The sequence below is a fragment of the Dermacentor silvarum genome, chromosome 6 (genome assembly GCF_013339745.2).
Source record: "Dermacentor silvarum isolate Dsil-2018 chromosome 6, BIME_Dsil_1.4, whole genome shotgun sequence".
In the NCBI taxonomy this organism is placed as follows: domain Eukaryota; kingdom Metazoa; phylum Arthropoda; class Arachnida; order Ixodida; family Ixodidae; genus Dermacentor; species Dermacentor silvarum.
Genome location: NC_051159.1, coordinates 128,686,360 through 128,705,572, shown reverse-complemented (window position 1 = coordinate 128,705,572; position 19,213 = coordinate 128,686,360). Strand labels below are relative to the sequence as shown.

General features: G+C 44.8%; 1 protein-coding gene across 1 annotated transcript in view; it reads right to left on the bottom strand.

Moving 5' to 3' along the window:
• Window positions 1-18,809, bottom strand: part of LOC119455967 (histone-lysine N-methyltransferase 2A-like) — a 73,078-nt gene extending 54,269 nt beyond the window's left edge. The window contains exons 1-7 of the mRNA XM_037717521.2: window positions 18,615-18,809; window positions 14,809-16,072; window positions 6,976-7,149; window positions 5,647-5,826; window positions 4,530-4,616; window positions 2,771-2,935; window positions 565-1,435 (exon numbers count right to left, since the gene is read on the bottom strand). Of these exons, the coding sequence (XP_037573449.1) occupies window positions 565-1,435; window positions 2,771-2,935; window positions 4,530-4,616; window positions 5,647-5,826; window positions 6,976-7,149; window positions 14,809-16,072; window positions 18,615-18,782 (2,909 nt within the window). The 5' untranslated portion in view covers window positions 18,783-18,809. The remainder of the gene's footprint in view (window positions 1-564; window positions 1,436-2,770; window positions 2,936-4,529; window positions 4,617-5,646; window positions 5,827-6,975; window positions 7,150-14,808; window positions 16,073-18,614) is intronic.
• Between the last annotated feature and the right edge of the window lie 404 nt (window positions 18,810-19,213).

The window sequence follows — 19,213 nt, the reverse complement described above, 5'->3', positions numbered from 1 at the left end:
TGGGTGCATGTTCAATTCTGGGGTGCGTTGGAATCGGTGCAAATACTGCCAAATGAATCAGCAGTGTGTTCTCTTTTTATTTTTTTTTCTTGTTTACTCGACCCAGAGAAGAATTCGACCAATTTCATTGGTCCCGGGAATCAGGCTTGTATTAACACAAGTCGACTGTATAGATAATTTCATGCAATTGCACGGGTATCTTTAGACTATGGCACTCGGTTCATATTTTCTGAAATATATATGAGGGAGCCTATGTAATACTATAAGCTAATAAAAAAGGCAAGTATAGAAAGAGAAAAAATGCAGTATTAGGTCTCACCCATAATAACATGCACCAAATAAGCATGTAATACACATCATGTAGTGTGTAAAGCACCTAGGAATAGGGTGTGGAACATGTGAACGCTTTATCTTGCATATTTTGTACGGTACAAGTAGAGAGAGTAATGAGATGCGAAAGGCAGGAAGGATGAGTTATCAGCCAAGCTCGTCACAAATAGTGGAAGTGCTTTAAAGAAATAAGAAAAAGAAGTAAAACGGCAACAGATGCATTTTTTTACTGACCGGCAACAGGCACACTTGCCACAGTCCTCTGCCAGACAGCCCGCACACTGGTTGCAGCGGCCCTTGCGAACCCTCACATGAATAATCTTGCTTAGGGGCACTCGGAACCTGTCTGCCTTGCGCCGCAGGGCCCTACCAGAGCCCGACGTCTCGACCAGCACCTCTCCATGTTCTTGTTCACCCTTGTTCGAAGCAAGGTCCTCCACTGGTGCTTCCGAAAGATGCTCCTTTTCCTCCACAACATCAGGCGATTCCATTCTCGATGGCTGCATAGCTGGCATGCCCACTTCGTCGCTGATGTTCTCCTGTTTCACCTGCCTCACCAGCTGATTAAGCTGCTCAATAACTGGGCTTTCCGCACCCGTTTCGTTGGCCTCCGCTTTTCTCTTTTTTGCCTCCGGTGCCCCTGAGACTTCTTCGGCCTCCTCCGCTCCTTGCTTCCCCTCCCGGCCAACTTTGCTCTCACCACTGCCGTTCGTTGCGCCCCCTCTCCACTGCTGCTGACCTTGCTCCTGCGGCAACTCCCGCTGGCCGTCAGTGCCATCTTTCTGCTCCTGTTCCTGCTGCTGCCGATTGTGCTGGTGTTGATGCTCCTCGTCTTGACTCTGCTGCCGTTGCCGCTGCTGGTGATGCTGGTCTCGGTGGTGTTGGTGGTCCGTCCTGTAGTTGTGGTCCTTGCCACGACGTGACCTCTCGTGTGGTGGCGGATGGTGCTGCTCGTCATCCCTCCCAGGTGCACTGCCACCACCTCTCCTCTCATGGTCCCTCCTTCGACCTCCCTCGTCCCGCTTCTTGCCCCCACTGTCGTCTCTCTTCTTGCTGTCATCCTTGCGGCGGTTCCGCTCGGGCACCTCGGGAGATGAGTCTTCTTCTGCAAAGTAGCAGCAAAGCTGTATCACACTCTTAACGGGACTGACAACTGGCCAGAACGTGTTGTTACACGTTAATGGAAATGAAATGACCATGATTTATAGTGATAAAATCCAGCACGCTGTTTACGATTTAAGTAGGAATTATAATTTTAAATTGGCAAAGAAAGTCTAAAAACCAGTAAGTGGCTGGCGGTAAAATCTTGGTACTTCGGATGTAGTATACGAGATTACTTTATGGAAGTCGGCTGTTATTGAGTACAGCATACTTATTGCTTAAAATTTCAGTTCGTATATTATTAGGCCTTAGTGCTGTATTCTATGCGTATTACGAAGTAAAAAAAGTGCACGCTAACGAGCGGAGTGGCAGAGTTGTTCAATGCATCGCGGCGCACATGAGAGCTGTTGTACATACGCGAGTTTGAGTGTTAGTACTCCAAGTTCTATGGTTCTGTGAGGTACAAAATGCCATCAACAAGTTATGCCGTGAATGGGTGCCAGCACTACAATAATAGCACTACTTACATATTCTACCACTTAGCTTGGCATGGCTAAAAAAAAAAGAAAGCCTGGCGCACGCAGCCAGCAAAAGCATGGCCTTCGAGATGAGTTGGTGTTACTCGGAGGGAGCCATCGCTGGGATGTAGGTTCGGACACCAGCTATTATTGTAAAAATAATTCAAAGCTTCATAAAATATGAACCGCAGGAACATCGGCTCGATAAACAAAATATTACTTTCTTACTGCTAGAGCCGCACTTGTGTGTAGTTCCTAACAATGCCAGCATGTATAATCGCTATTGCGCTCACCTATCGCTGTTTCCAGCATGTTTCTTGAGCACGACTACATCCTCAATGCAGATTGGAAAAATTCTGATAAAAAAATGCTCCACTGCATTTTCCGCGTCATCACTGCATGATTACACACCCAGACCAGTAAGAATTCTGTTGCACTAAAAAAAAAACGGGCACCATAAAAATTCGTCAGTTCTTTTAAAGGGACACAAAGAGGAACACTAAATCAATTTAAAGTGATCAATTATTGTTTCAAAACCCTTTTATCGCAACTTATCCTAGGCGCAGTCTGGGATGTTTGAGATACTGCATTTCTGAAATAGCTATCAGACTATGGCAGCCTAAAATATTCGCAAAGGGGAACAAACAATGTTGCAGCTCCTAAAGCTGCAGCTGATGTGTGGACTGATTTGGATTACAGCAATCTTGAATGCTGACAACAGCTTGTCCCAAATACCAGTTCTGGTTTTGTACTCGATTCACGTGCCTGTCACATTTTAAGTGAATTTTTCGAGTGAATACGGTACTTTTTTTCCTGCTCACCCTGTGAGGAGTGGTGCACAGCGAGGCGGCTCTTGTCCTCCTCGGACAGAGCACTGAGGCTGATGCAGCCTGCAGGTGCTGGGGAGAATGTGGCCCGCTTTTGTCCCAGTACGACAGCCGCACGGCGGCACACATGCTTGATGCGCGGCCCATGGCTGCTCTTGACTGCAGAGAAAATGAAGCAAAGAGTTCTTGCTTGAGTGTTTCTCCTGCCTTTGTGGGTATTCAGGAGCTCTTTTCAAGAAAAGAAACGACAACAGAGTAGTTCGAACACAAAAGGGCATTTACCACTCCTTTTACACAACGATGTCAGCTAGCCCAAATACATACAAAGAATAGTGCCTCAATGAAGACAAGCTGAGGAACCGAGAAAGTTCAACTTGCCATGCAATGTCAACGAGCAAATGTTCACATATGCAGGACACATGGTCCATACCCTTACATGCAAGTTTCATTCCCAGTGATAATCCTTAATGTCAAAGACAAATAATTCACAAAGTTTCACACCTGCCGACTTCACTTTACCCAGCTCAAAGACCACGGTTTTGACAGGACTGATGAAATCGAGTACTAATTGCAGGAAGTGCTCTACCCATTGCAAAAAGACTTCCAGAACATGTTCGAAAAGTGGTAGGAACGCTGGGAATACTGTATTGTTGTGCAAGGGGACCATATTGAAGGTGACAGTGTTTGAATGCGCATAAATAAATTACTTTCTTCAAAAGAACTAGTGATGAGAAAACTTTTTATACCACCCCATACAATTTTCATGGAATTATAGGAGACACACAATGTGCTGGGAAAATGTAAAGCTGACACAAAATAAATACATAAACGACTACTACTAAAGCTAGGCTTACAGTAAAAAAAGAAAATGGAGAACCTGTAGCTTGTCAATTCAGGCAGCAGCACAACCAACATTGCCAAGCAATAAAATTATAAAGAAATATCAAATAAAAAAGTTAGTAAGAAAGTTCACACAACAGAGGTAATAAGAAAATGTTAAAAAATGAACGACAAGCAGCGAGTAGCAGTGCAGCCAATATCTGTGACACCTCCGGCATAGTTCACAGAAACCTTTTGGAGGTGTCAAATGATTAACAGCGACTCAGGCACGCTGCAGAGTATAGCTCTGAAGGCTTTGCCTTCAAAGCTATACAACCCCTTTCACTGCACATCTTGCAGTGATCAATTTTAATTAATAGCTTTCTTGCTGAACCTTCCCTGGTTTTCTTTGGCGTGTGATCTGTCCTAGAAATGCCACCCTAGGCTTGCAGATGGGAACAGCAATGGTGATAGGCACAAAGGCATAAACAAATAAGAGAAACCAAGAAATAATGTAATGTCGTTGCAGCTGTCGCCTCTCACCGTTGTTGTCTCCATTCTCATCATGCCACCACTGTCACAATCAATCTGGCAACATCTTACCGAACATCAATTCATCGTCAGTCTTTCATAGTGATCCTTTCATCGCACTGTCATCACCGTTTCGTCGTTACGTCATTGCCACCACCCCCTTCTTGTCGTCGTTGTCAGGCATGCTCGCAATCCTACAAAATCATCCCCTGACAGTTCCTGCCAAATTTTTTCTATTTAGTTTACATCTGATGCCAAGCTGATGCCAACAGGGCTTACTGACTTACTTAATGTATGAGAAGGAGCCCCCATCACTGGAAAGGCACTACCCTCCCCTCCCCACCTCACCCCCCCCCCCCAAATCTGCAACCCAAAACAAGGAGACCAACACTGTGCTGCTTACTTGAATCACTGCTAGAAGTCAGGGTATCCTGTGAATCCTCTGGACTAGAAAGAACAGGCTTTGGCATTTCTGAGTGGCTCTCGGCACCTGCAAGAAGGAGGGAGGGTGACAGGACGGACAATTAAGAATGGGCTGTTGCACAACCAAACACCAACAGTCAAAGCAAGACTAGACAACAGGTGGAAGAACTGTTGTCTAGTCCTGTCCCGTGTCTGTTGATTGCATGCACAGACTAACATAGCAAGAAAGCCCCGAAACATCACAAGCTGGTAAAACATGACACAAAAAATGAGCAGAGTATAACATGACAGTGTCATGCTTACTGGTCCAAGCAAAATCAGGAAACAGACCCACGGTCTATAGAGGGTGCATAATGTATTCAGCAGAAAAAAACAAATCAAATTGCAGCTGGCTTGTGGTAATACTTTCTTGGTGTTTAACACAAGAGCAGATGGCTAGAAATTGCACTTATTCCCAAGATATCCGTGTCTACAACAAATGTAACTGATTGGTTCACGGTGACAAATGTGTAGATAAACAGAATATATTGCTGGGCTAGTTGGTTCATACTTGTAGGTTCAACAAGAGCACACCATAGCCGGGACAGGAGGAGGCAGACAGAGAACAAGCGCTTGCCCTGTTTACCTTCTTTTGTCCAGTCTCTAAGGAGTGCACTGGTTAAATCTGCATGACGTGTAGGTACTCTAGGCAGTCCCAGCTGCAATGAAGCTTCACTCTGGCTAAATTGGTTATAAATAAGTAGCCCTTATATACTATTGAAGTAATCCTAGAAAAGCTGCAGGGTTGGTAATCGTCCCATTTTCTTGTTAGAAGCCTTTAAATAGCACCTAAGCAGACGACGCAAGTACCGGGTAAGGTTAGCGAACATGACGCAGGTCCCCCAGTTCGTCACCTCAGATTTTCAGCGTGCTGTAGGTGACCTTTAATCTCGGTGTTCATGCCGAGGATTTGCACAATCCAAGTCATGTGTCCCTTCTGGCAAGTGATAATGGCGACTCGGCGCTAATTAAGGAAGAGGCCGTTAAGTGGCCTCAGACAGTCTTGCAACCTGCTATGAATAGGATTTTTTAAGTGTAAGCCACAAATAGGTACTCACGCGTCTTGTCCTCGGACAATTTCCGTTTCCGTGGTGGCCGCCGTGGCCGGCCGTCACCCCGGGGTGGGCGAAGGTGTCGCTCCATGCGATGTTTCAGGGGAGCCGGGATGTTAAACAAGTTCCAGCACGCATGCACGAGGCACCCCTTGCACTTGGATGGTTGTGCGAGGTTACAGTTGCCTGAGTGGTTGCAATGCACACAGGCACAGAAAGCTCTCAGGTTTTTTGCAAATTCAAAGCATCAAAATCACATGTATATGTGCACGCTCAGGCAGAGCAAGATAAAATAACTAAAACACAGCACATTTAGTAGTCCCAACAAGCAGTCAGGATATTATAAAAAACAAAACTATCAAGCTAACCTCGTGTAAGGCATAAAAGAATTTGGCTCGACAACGGCAAACGCACCTCAAGCATCCGTACAATTGCCAGTGCAATAAAATTTACCAAGTGCGACACCTAGTAGGACTATAATGCTTACAATACATAAGCTTAAGACATAAAAAGGGCGAACCAACAAAATTGAACAGCACAAGAAGCAGCGGTGAATGAAGCCAGAATACATCTACAATGTCAAGCCGCAGGACAGAGCTTGTCAACGTGCACAAAGATATGCAAGTGAAGACGAGAGCCAAAAGCTTATAACTGCAGGTAACCATATTGTGGCATGTTTGCAATGGTGCTTGAAGGCGAAAATGATAGCAAGATCTCGGCTTCTTAAGTAAAATATCATTCTCATGCAGACCTGCCAACCTTTGAATTATAAAAAACAAAGCAGTGAACGCCAAAAAATACTAAAATTCGGTGAAAATACTAAAAATTGTTGGTTTATTCAATATGTTGACAGTTTATTAAAGATTTGCAGACTTCAATCTGCAGGAATTCTGTGAGGCACTTTGCTCTGTATAGTTGCAGTAACAATTATCTGCACCGCAGACAAGCAGAAATGTTTATGAAGTTTATAATAAAATATTCACGTAACAGCTGTCGAATATTTGGTTGCGGTCATACAGTGGTTCTATCAGTTGATGTCACCGTGCGGATAAGTCCCTATAATCGCAAGTCCAAAAAATTGTGCCATAAAAAAATCAGTCAGCAACTATATTTGCCTTTTTTTTTAATTGGTTTTGCCTTAAACTACACACACATGAAAAAAATTGTTAAATATTGGTGGCAATACGACAATCGGAAACGAGTGCTAAAAAAAAAGTAATTTTACAATAATACCGTAAAAAAGTTAGCAGGTATGCTCATGTTTTGTCCCCTTAGGCCAAAATGAGGAACATATTAGGATGCATCAGCTCAATGGGTGTCATGATACGTCCTTACCATCCTTGGGGCAGACAAATTTCTTGGGCTTCCTCAGGAAAGCAGCGTAGAATCGGAAGCAGAAGCGGCACGCATACTGGCCATAGCGGATGGAAAGCTCGGCCGAACGCTTGTACTGCTGGCAGACACTGCACTTGGACTCGCTCGAGGCCACCGAGGAGCCTTTCTCTGCCACTGCAACCAAACAACAAGGTTACAGGTGTCAATCGAGACAAAAGTGACGTCTATTTCAGCAGACAAGTCAGACTCTACCAGGTGACCCAGCAATGACAGCCTCCAATTACAAAAATTATAAATTATGAAAGTGGTCCATTCCTAAAGACCGAAATTGCACAATATTTGCTAACTGCAAGATGATTTTAATACGCAATGGGCCTTTCTGATAGCCTACAGCCCCAGTGCGAAAAAACAGCAAGCACCACGGCAAGAACACATTAATGCGCACTTCAGTAAACTGAATGACCAGCTGCGTTCTGCAAGCAATCATTGATACTGCTTCCACCATGTGGTACTATTTAGAGAGACAAGGTCCATGCACACATAAAAAGTCACCACACAATGCTAACGCTGTAACCCTATTCATTGGTTTAAGCCTGGTCTTGCATGTTAATTACCATCGCACTTCAAGTAATAAAACTTGCAATTTTCTGCTGACGACCTAACTTTTCCTTCTTTTGTTGCACACTGCACATTCATTTGGTTTCAACAAAGATGCTAGACAGCTTATTCAAGGTGTTCAGCAATGAATGCCTTTTCCACAAACATATATAGAAACATGAACTGCATTCACACTACAAGAAAAGGTTAACGAAAAATTCCTTAACTATTCCATACTAAGGGTCAACAGAACACACCTCAATTCTGATTGCAAAAGAGTGCAGACACACTTGCAGCCGCATGTAAAGCACAGTAACAATGTTTGTTTGTGATGTCCACAGAAACATGAACACAAATGTGGCACCACAATAAACATGTGGAATTTTTGTTTTACACAGTACAAAGCCTAATAATGGAACTACAGCTAATACGAAAGAGCACGCAGCACTGGCCATCCCAAGAAAAATCTGTACCAAAAATTAACACTTCAATTAGCACTGAAGCAATGGCTTCACCCCTGCCACGAACCACATCACTGGAAGGGGTAGCCGGCTTCTTACTCAAATTCCTACGGGTTACAGGTCTTGCAGGGCGCCTTTAACTTGACACATCCATGCTCTGCTCCTCCAAATCTCCTAACACTAATTACAATTTAAGTAATCATCTCCACTATGGCAAAGACAGCAGTTCACAATTTCACTCGCCAGAAAATACAATGACAACTAAGCTTCAAAGTGATGAACACACAAAACAACGAACTGCAGAGCAGAATGTTTTTGACTCATCAACGATCGATATATGACATTATTGCCATTTGTCAAAAGGAAGCTGTGGACCGGGTGTTGCAGACAGCAGACCTTTACTGTTCAATAAAAAAAATGTGTTAATAAAATAAAGAGAATGCTTATATGCATACCCCAAATTCTTGAATGACATTTTCAGGGGTTATATCACTTTTGCTGCCATGTTCCATAAAAAAAAAAAAAAAAAACAGAAAACTTAAATATTCCTTCTAACTTGTAACTTACTTACTCAAAGTTAGTTACACCCCCAACAGCACCCCATGCCTTCAACTATGTGCAAAACTCTTGCATTACTATGTAAACTTCTCTGATGGCATAATGAGGACAACAAACACTTAGTTGACTAATTAGCATCTAAGGAAGCAAACAGCTATCTTCTTGAGGGGGATGCCGAGGATGACAGCTGTGCTGAAAGTCACTCCGGAAACAACTGCTACACTACATACCACCTACACTACGAGAGTCTTCTCACCTCTTTCATTGTGTTCAAAAGTAACAAGGGGTGCTCATGCTCTATGTAAGAGCAATCATAGAGCACGGACTTTCTTTGCTTTATGCTATACTTTCTATTCAAGAAAAAGCTCATCACATCAACCTTGAAATTTAAAAGAACATTTGAATAGAACAGGAGATGCAGCAGACAGCATACAAGCATTTCAGTCATGAAAAGGATACAAACAAATGAAATCTTTTATTACAGTAGACTTCCGCTAATTCGATTTTTCAGTTAATATGATGGCGACCAAAGGTCCCAGCCAGGGCCCATGCATTTCTAAGGGCCCAAAGTTTCGTTAGTTCGATCCTAAAATTGGCCTTCACCAAATAATTCGAACTCAACCAGTCCGATCGCATGCGCCCAACCCCTATGGTGGCCCCAATAGCGACCCTTTAGTATCCGTGTCTGTCTCGGCAGAGCTTAACAGACAGTGAATGCGTTGAACATACAAAATCTTCAGTTGATAATGCCTATTTTCGGCTTGCCCTAGAAAGATTTTCATGCAATAACGGTCACTCACAATGTCCGATTACAACATTTACCCAATTCTAACGCTCAACCCTTTTTTTTTTTCCCACAAAAATTACATTGGATACGAAACCAAAACAGCTTTCGCGACATCCACATGCTTTACCGCATAACACTAATGTACAGCGGCGAAGCTATGAACGTGAAGCTGACTTTAGGAAACCGGCCACTACTGTGCAACACATATTAGACCCTTGCCCATTTTTCTAGCTAAAAAAATTAAATTAAATTATAGGGTTTAACGTGCCAAAACCAGTTCTGATCATGAGGCACACCGTAGTGGGGGACTCTGGAAATTTGGACCACCTGGGGTTCCATGCACATGATTTTTTAGCCCATTTTTCTAGCTAAAAAATCATGTGCGTGTTAGATTTCTACTTTGTTTAAAAGCTTTAATGTCATTTCTAGGTTAGTTTTCCACTTTGGCCACATTGAAAGTGGGCGCACATTTGTTGGACTCGGCGAGCAAATGGTGCCAAATAAATCTGAGATTTGTTCTGGCGCTTTTTTTTTTTTTTCATCTTGTTTAATTCAACTCACTGAATATTTCGATCAATTTCGCTGGGCTGTCAGGGTCGAATTAGCGGAAGTCAACTGTATAAGAAGTGCACCAGCATGTGAGATGTTTGGTTGTGAGGTGGAGGAATTCTGATTGATTCATTGATATTTGATGTTGAAGGTCACAAATAATAACTGAGGCTAAGAGAGAGGCCGCAGTTGAAGGCTCCAGGTTGATTCTGACCACCTGGGGTTCTTGAACTCTTTAGGTGCCATGACCAAATATACTGATCTGGCAACCAATGCACACACCTCGGCTGTTCCCGTGATATTTCGCAAAGGTAAAACACCCGCAGATTGGTTGCGCCATCTACTCTGAAGTTATTTAAAATGAAATTTCGTGCTAGGTTTTGTTTTCATACAATGGCATGACAAAGCTTATAGACTGTTGGCGTTGCCAGCGTCTCTCACTTTCCGACATGGTGAACTGGCGCAAAGAGCCTGCGCGGTTTTTTAACAATGCAGAAATTTTAGAACTTCTTATGAACTTCGGTTCAGAAGGCTTCAATTTTGAATACGACATGTCTCCAAAGGGGCAATGACAGCAACGAAGAGGACACATTGCCCGAGAACACAAATTTTTCTCATTAAGATCATTAATTAGGATGTCATAATTTTTGTGTGAACTTTCAGATAAAATAAATCTGCAAAAATGTTTAGCAACGTATTGCCAATAAATAGCATTTAAATTTAAACCTTGTTAGTGTGTTATTTACAATTTGAAATTGTTGCACTTTGGAGGCACCCAAAGGGTTAACATGCACCTAATTCTAAGTACACTAGCATATTTACATTTTGCCTTAAAATGCGGATGCCGATGTGCACGCTGGACGGCGATAGGAATGGCATCGTTAAGAGGTCTTTGACAAAATATTATTTGGACACAAGCTAGCTCAATCTGCCACAGCTCTAAGGGCATCACTGAAAGCTCTGAAGGCATTGATAATTTCATAATTATGACATGGCAGCATGCTGACTGTGAAAGAAGCCCACTTAGGGTACAAGCACACTAGCAGGACGGCACCTTGCCACCTGCACCTCGCGAGCTGACGCTTCCCGGCAGTTTTCCTGCAAAACAGCAAGGTTTCTCTGCTGCCGAAAAAATAGGTCAGAACAATATTGTTGCCACTGCCCCCCCCCCCCCCCCCCCCCAAGCAAGACACTAATCAGCACCTCACGCGGGTGTCACCATAACAATGCACACGATTCTCGTTATGCTCTGTGCCATCCTCCCGCCAGTCTTCAGGTTCATGGTAAACTTAGAGTGCTTTCTGCAGGAAGTTCTGTTGTACCCTTTCCTATATGACAAGATGCTACCAAATTACAAGGATAAAGATGAAGAAACAAACCAGTGTGAACTCATCGTCGGTTGTTCCCTGTGTGCGTGAATGGCCCGAGACCGTTCAAGTCAACTCCTCTCACATGACTCCCGTGCCCGCAAAATGAAGATAGGTGTGGCCAGCGCCACTGCTTGCCGCACTACAGCGCAGACGCGCAGCCCACCGTTGTTGAAAGCTTGCCGCTAGGGTGTTCTAGTCATTACAAAGCCTTGTGATCATGCATGTGTGTCACTGTCATGGTTACATGGATGCATCCATAGCTGCTTTTACGCTACAACATCACCTCCCACCAACCACACACCAAAGCTCGTCACCTGTATTCACAGCACTTTAGTGCTGAATGGAATGCTGCGGGTGGTGTGCTTGTAGTGTCAGCAGTACAAAGGCCAGACAAGTTGAAATGAACCTGTCAGTGTTACAGTCTTCAGAATAGGTGTCAGTGCTCATAATCTACGTACTGTTAGTTTCCCCCATGGTTCGAACCATCCAATGTTAGTTGCTACAAGTGCAAAATTGTAAGCTAAAGAAATCAAGCATAAGATGTAGGTGCTCTAGCCTGTTTTCTCCCCTTTTCATAACATTTTCCAAGTTACAAGTGCTGACGTACAGCATCTAACTTTCCACAAAAAGATGAACCTACAATGACACATCAACCGGCTGACACACAGCGCTGCTAACATTCCTACACCGACGTTCAGTAGCGCATTATCTTTCTTTTCAATTCCGCACCCTAGCTCGTCACCTCGCCCATCCGCCTTACCCTCTCTCCCCTATAGCAGAGCCAAACCTATATATACTGTGCCGAGGAGAGCATATGTCGCCTTGAAAAAGACAAAGTCCACTTGTCGAAACATTGGCTCCTGCTTTCACCTTGTTCTCATGTTGCTCATGGTTCTGATTTTTAATTCAGTCTCATTCAGTGCAGAGAGTACAGTTGCAACCTGATTGGTAGCTACAAATGCTTTATCAAGCATCTCGCTCACCCTTTCTATGAACAAGACTTGTTAATTGTGTGTGATAAGAGTGCTCTGTGCCTATCTCCTTCAAACTGTTCTGATGACTCCTTGGAGCCCTTGGACTACACTTCAAAGGACTCAGCTATGCATGATGAGCAGAAGCGATGCAAGAAGAGCATGTGCATTAATGGCTGCCGAGAGCTACCATACACAACAAGCATACAAGATGCAAGAAAACCATTGCAGTAGCTCAACAGCAACAGCATTCCGCTGCTGAGCACGAGGTTCCGTGTACGATTCCTTGCCACCATGGCAGCATTACAAATAAGCAACAACAACAACAACAAAAAGTTTTTAGTGCAATTATTCTGTAGCCTTCTACTCAGGCTTTCCTCACAGCAAATGTATTATCAATCAATCAAGGCAGAGAGAGAGAAGCAAACAAAGGAGCAAAGTTTGCATGATCAGTGCAGCATACGCAGCAGTAATGAATGGTGAGCCACCATGACACACAAGTCAAACATGCACATCTGAAGCAAGTATCACTGCAGCAAAATCTGGTTTGAAGAGAAGACAATTTCTAGAAAAGTTGTGCACGTGCAGCTGGAATACCTTGGTTTAGGGGCGATTTAGGGAAATTGTTGGCAAAAACGTAGGGTTCAGACTGTAGGATCAGGTTGTACAGTGACAAGTAATTCTGTGTAATGTGTTGAGGGAAAGGGGGGGGGGGAGCTGCATATATCGGAGAAGGCTCCAACCAATGATTTCAGTTGCACTGACTTGTCCCTTGCTCCATCACAAAGCATAACGTAAACAAACCCGCTTTTGCTGTATCTCTTGCTTTCGCCTCACCAAAATTCCAGCCAAAAGATGCAGCTTACAAAAAATTCTTTAAATATCAATAAAGTACACACAATGCGCAAGGCACCATGTCATTCTCCCTAGTGGACACGCTCTTAGGCAAGATTCACGCAATGCCTTTACATTCTAAGTTGTAGGTGTGAACTACCATCAAAGAGTTATTTGAAGAGAATAAAGCTACAATATTATTTAAATTTTATAAAGGCTTGCGAAAGTAATGGCTAATTCAATTAATGAGTAATCCAGGCTATTCTTGCATGCATTGCCAAATTAAGAGTTATTCAGTTACATGGGATGCTGCAGTGGAGGGCTTCAAATTAATTTTGACCACCTGAGGTTCTTTAATGCGCACCTTTGCAAAAGTGTTCTTGCATATCGCCCCCATTGAAACGTAGCCACTGCAACCAGGAACTGCACCCAGTGAACCCGTGATCAGGTGCGGATTACCGCAGCTACTGAGCCACGGCGAGTGACATACGAAAATGTATGACAACAGCGAAGAAGGTGCAGCAAATAGCCACAAAACAATGCTCAAAATGAGGTAACTGCCTTATCACCCATGCATTAATGCATTCCCCATGTGGCATTAGGCTGGTAAAGAGAAAATGCAAATCCAAGATTAATTGCAGTCTACTCGCTGATTGGTGCCAGTATATATCGAAATAATTAATGGGTTTAAGCGTCATGACGCAACACGATGACTGTGACAGACGCTGTAGTGGAGTGCTCTGGATTCATATTTACCACCTATTTAACATGCGCTTAAAGCTTAGTGCATAATGTTATGACCTGTGGGGCTTCCCTGCAGGCTAAGCAACTGGCCTGAGAAATCTGGATGGGCCAGGCCTGTGGCCTCCCTTTGGGGGCTCGCTTGGAGCACAGCTCTAGAAAATGGTGAATCCCATATTCGTGATGACAATGGCATAGTGGGTAACAACAAGTGCAAGGACTGACTGCCCATCCAATATGCGACAGCTCAGGTGGGTTTCACTGAAAGCGCAAGGTAGCAAAGGAAGCAGCTTAAGCTACACCCCCGCAGTGTGCAAATACTTCCTTTTGGTACAACAATGTGAAGTCATTGAGCAGACTCTTACTGTTGCGACTTCCTTCACTGTACCGATCGCAGTACTCATTTTCATACAGAATATTTTTCTGGCATTATTCTTCGGTCATGCACACATACAAAAACCAGTTTGAGCCGCTGCTTTTTCACTCCAGAATTATACGGGAAGTGAATCATTTCCTATGAGCCAGAACAAATTTAATTTCAATTTAACATCCTGTTTCCAAAACACACTTGCCCTCACACAGCAAATGAGAATGCAATCTATAGCCACCATGACAACAGCAAAGATTTCAACATGAAGCGATATAAATGACAATCCACTGCCTACAGAACAATGCAGGCATATTCAAATGGCGTGCTCAACATGAGAACTGGTTTATTTGGTAAACTATGTTTTAATCCTTAAGCAGTCTCATCTACTAATGTGTTACTTACCCAAGGTTTCTCTTGTCAAAATGTTCAGGGCTCACACAGGGACAAGATACTGCACAATGCACGACTACCAAAAACCTACTACCAACACCTTAGTTAACACAAAAGTGTTTGAGCAAATGTTCATAGCCAAGAAGCAGTGTCCGAGGGCCCTACTAGGCTATCAGTTAGCCACTGCAGTGAAAATTGGCCTCACCTCTTTTTATTCCATTTAGAGGCGGAACCCTCCGTTCCCGCTGCTTCCTCGGCGACTCTGCAACCTCCTCTGCTCCAACATCTGGCGTCACCTCAGACACAACACTTTCCTCCGCACTCTCCTCGAGTGGCTGCCTCAACTTCTTAAGCGTCCGCTGGCTAAGCCGTAGCCGTGCTTTCCGAAGCACCACATTCCGCCGCGGGCCACTGCCGCCTGAGCCCAGGCGGTTCTCCCATTGTGATTTGAGTAGCCTTGCAATCTTGGCGGCCACCTTGTCCTCCAGGGGCGCCGTGCCCGGTGGCGAGTTGGGAACCTCTGCTGACGGGCCGTCCTCCCGCGTCGCCATGATCTCCGCATAACGCGACACCATATCCCGCTTAATGGACTCCCTGGTCGAGTCAGCCGAGGAGGTGGTCTGCGATCCCCTTCGACTGCCCTTGAAAGCAAACGGTGAGCCGAGATTGGCCTCCGACAGCCGAAGCTGCACCTTGAGGGATGGTTTCCACGGACGTTTGCCTTGCAACACGAGGGGCTGCTCAAACAGGCCCACACGTTCCGCAGCACTGTCTCCCTCGGCCGCACTTTGGTCCGTCTCCAGGTGGCAGCTTGAGTCATCCATCCTGCCAGCGGTGTGCTCCCCACTGCTTCCTTCCTCCTGCAAAGTGACTTGGCTGGTGCCATCGTCACTACCTTCCACTGGAGCTCCCTCTGGAACAGCCGGTAGTTGCGCCACAATGCCCTTCTTCTTCTGTACATGTAGCTGTTGGGGCACATCTTCCTCACTGTCCTCTAGGTACCGTTTGCGCGGGATGATCCGTCTGGACGAGCGCGCACTCACAGCCGGCAGCTGAAAGCAGCCATTCCGCGAGGTCAAGGCACCATTGCGGCTCTCTGCACTTTCCTTCTTTGGTGGGGCTTTGTTACGGCCCCGTTTGGCACGGTCTAAAAGGCGCTGCGCAGCTTGACGGCCCGACGCTCTTCTTCGTTCCCTGTTGTCGTGAGGCTCTGGCAACTTGTCGGAAGCTGGAAGTCTGCTCTGCTTAGTGGGGACTGCTTCACGTGGGCGGTTGACTGTCTGGTTACCGCCACCTGGGTCTGGCGGCAGGTTGCTACGGCCTGTGAGCTTATCAGCAGGCTTGACGGGTATGACATCACTGATGAGCTCATCCTTGTGGCACGGTTCTGAAGTGTCACCACTGAAATGTCTTAACTTCTGGATGGCTTTCCGGACATCCCTGGGCGAGAATCCCTCGAACTCCTCATCCTGCAACAAAGGCAAAAATGACTGCTTTAAACTTCAATTGAAGTAAACAGTTTTCGTGGCATATACTCATCTTGTAGATAGATATATCTGTACAGCATATTAATGACAGCAATGAAATAGCTGTCTCAGCATTGGACACACTAGAATCTTGGCAAAGCAAGAGCACAAACATTGCATCGGGCAACTTCTATGCTCCACAATGTTGAGCAAGTTTAGCTTCTACTTACATCATCAATTATTTCTTCATCCATTTAGCATTCTCTTAGCATTCTCCACCCCGAATGTAATGTGTCTACGTCTACTGTGACATGACATAGAATGCCAATGCTTTGAAGTAAATCACAATGAAATTCTGGACAGGGAGAAATAAAATAATGTGAAGCAATTTCTGGGCATCTGAATACTAATGGGCAAGGACTGCATAGAATATCTCGATCTTGGAAAGGAATACAATGAAACACAATGCAACCTGGAGCACAAAGGCGCATGTAATCATGCAGTAGTCACATACAACAATGCATGTGGCTGAGATAACGCCAGCAAAAAACTTCAGTGAGGGTGTAAAGGGACAACCACCTACTTTAAATATCTCAGAACAACAAACAAGCCAATGACAGTGATGAACAAGGTCTGTTCAGAGTAGAATTTGAAGCAGACTGCAATTCGAAGATAAGGTGTAATGATACTGAGGGCATTTTGACTATTAATTATTGCATTGGATTATTCTAACTACTTTTTAATAGAGCGTTGGTGAGAACAATAACGCAATATCGCCAAGTAACTTCAATCTAACGCCTTACACACGACGTGCAATAAAACTTCAGCCACTTTTATTCATGACAACAACTGTCATCCCATTGCACAAGGTTTAGCAACGCGAATCGTCGCTTTGAACCCTGAGGTATCTCAGTATAACATAGACAGGTAAAACTATAAGTCGAAATCTGCTGAAGTTGTAGGTCAAAACCGATCAATGTAGCGCTCGACGAACTAATCTGCAGCACGCTGGGTTATCAAATGAAATCACGCACAGGGCAAAACAACCGATGGAGAGCAACGTAGAAGCTATGCAGCGATGCCAACGTTAACACCCGGAAAACGCTAAATCGAAAGTACGAGAACGAGCTGATCCTTGTGAGTGCAGGCGAACTGCTGTCAAAACAAAACACACCCATCACAGAGCACATTGACGAGAGCAAAGAACGACAACCGAAGCTCTCCATTCAATTCAGTATTAAGCATCACATGTGTGACTTCCGGCCAGCGCTTGCGTTTTCCCACAGCAGCACCAGCGGTGCGAATTCGAAAGCAACGCCGCGGCGCTTTTTTTACAAGCCGACGACATGGCAGCAAACAAGCTTATAATCCCCCCCCCCCCCCCTTCCCTTTTCTGCACCGCAAAGCGTGTCGTCATGCACGCGCCCGCACGATGCGACATCAGACTCGTCCCCCATTTAGTAAACGACGGTAGCGGTCGCTGCACGTTGAGCAAATCAATCAGTCAAGCCACAACAGGCGTAATGGCCACGAGCACGCAACTTCAGCACACTTTAAACAATAATCCATCAGCTGTAAAGCGGTCAGTAAAGTCCCTAGACTGCAGCCCTTAAACCGATGATGGTAGCAGTGAAGCTGCTTTGTCACCGGATCAAAAAAAGAAAGAAAAGAAAGTACTCGAGATCGCGCAAGCAGTGCAACACAGCGGTGGCCGGTAACAACTACTGTGTACAGTACAACGAAATCAGCGCCACTCGTTAGGAAACTACAAAACTGTAATGCCAGTGAGGCAACGATCTAATGCGTTAAGTAAGCAATATCTGCGCTAGTGTTTGAAAACGGGGGTGATCGATGTCACAAAGATTGGCAACCTGAATTCGTGACAGGCTCCCGCGCAAACAAACCGAACATGAAAACTCAAAATGTCAGAGCGGAATGTGCGCGCCTGGACTTTTTAGCCGAAGTAGCTCGCGCTAGTCAGGATCAGTCAAACATGCGGCAAGCGGTGGCTTGCGTCCAGATGACATTCATAAAGGATCGTACTTAACGCGGTCAACGAAAGGTTGTGTAAATAGCCGCGAACACAAGGGGGGGAACGGCTAGGCACGCTAGCGGTACCCAGGCAACTCGGCACACCGTCGCGAAGCCGAGCACGTCTGGTTAAAAGTATTCAAACTTATCCGGCTCAAACGCACTTCACATAGTATCATTACAAAGCACAAAAGTCGAGCACGACACGCGTGTATATGCCTGATTCTGACAACCCGTGGCACAAAGTTAAAAAAATGCGAGTTTTGAAACAACGATGCGGCGACGCACGGTGTTGGCACGATCAGGCCTAGGCCTAAGGGCATGTTAAACCGTTTTTGGCGCGTAGGATGCCCGTAGTGCTAACGACAGGTGTCGGCAGGCTGGACGAAGAGCCAAAAATTAATCGAAAAGCTGAAATTAGTTCTCACACCGTTGATAAAACATCGGAACCTCGCGTTATAATCACACTGCAAAGCCACCTCAAATACGCAATGTGTCGTAAGGCAGCACCTACCTCATCTGACGCTCCAAACAGCTCATAAAAACAGTTATAACTCCTCTGAAGGTTTGACACAGCACTTAACGATGGATCACACTGCAGACGACTCTTATTGTCTTCGAAGGTAACACCATTTCTTCCAATTCTCTGTCCAGGACATCCAGGGAAACGCAGTCGCGCCATTTTGGATGGTGCTATCGCAACCTCACACGGCTTTGCGCTTCAAAATGTAGTTCCAAATGTTTCAAGTCCGAGGCCGCTTTGGACAGGCATGTAGAATCAAGATTCGCATTTTCACCTCGTGTAAATTATTTAGCATAAACTTCTTTCTCTGTGTTCATATCTACTAAATTCACTACAGCCGTCAAGTCATTTCTTTTTCTTCCTATGGAAACGTCACTGTATCCCTGCGCGGCTTCGCGCCATATTCAATGTTATGGGAGTATTTTTGTTTGCTTGCGGTACAACAACGGTGATGTTTTGACGCCTGTTGATCCTTAAATAACACAAACACACATGTAGTAACGCCAATCACGAGTGTTCGGAATAGATGACTTAGGTTAAAGATTGTTTCTTCAGTTGGGGAGCACTTTAAAAACACGAGTACCAAAATA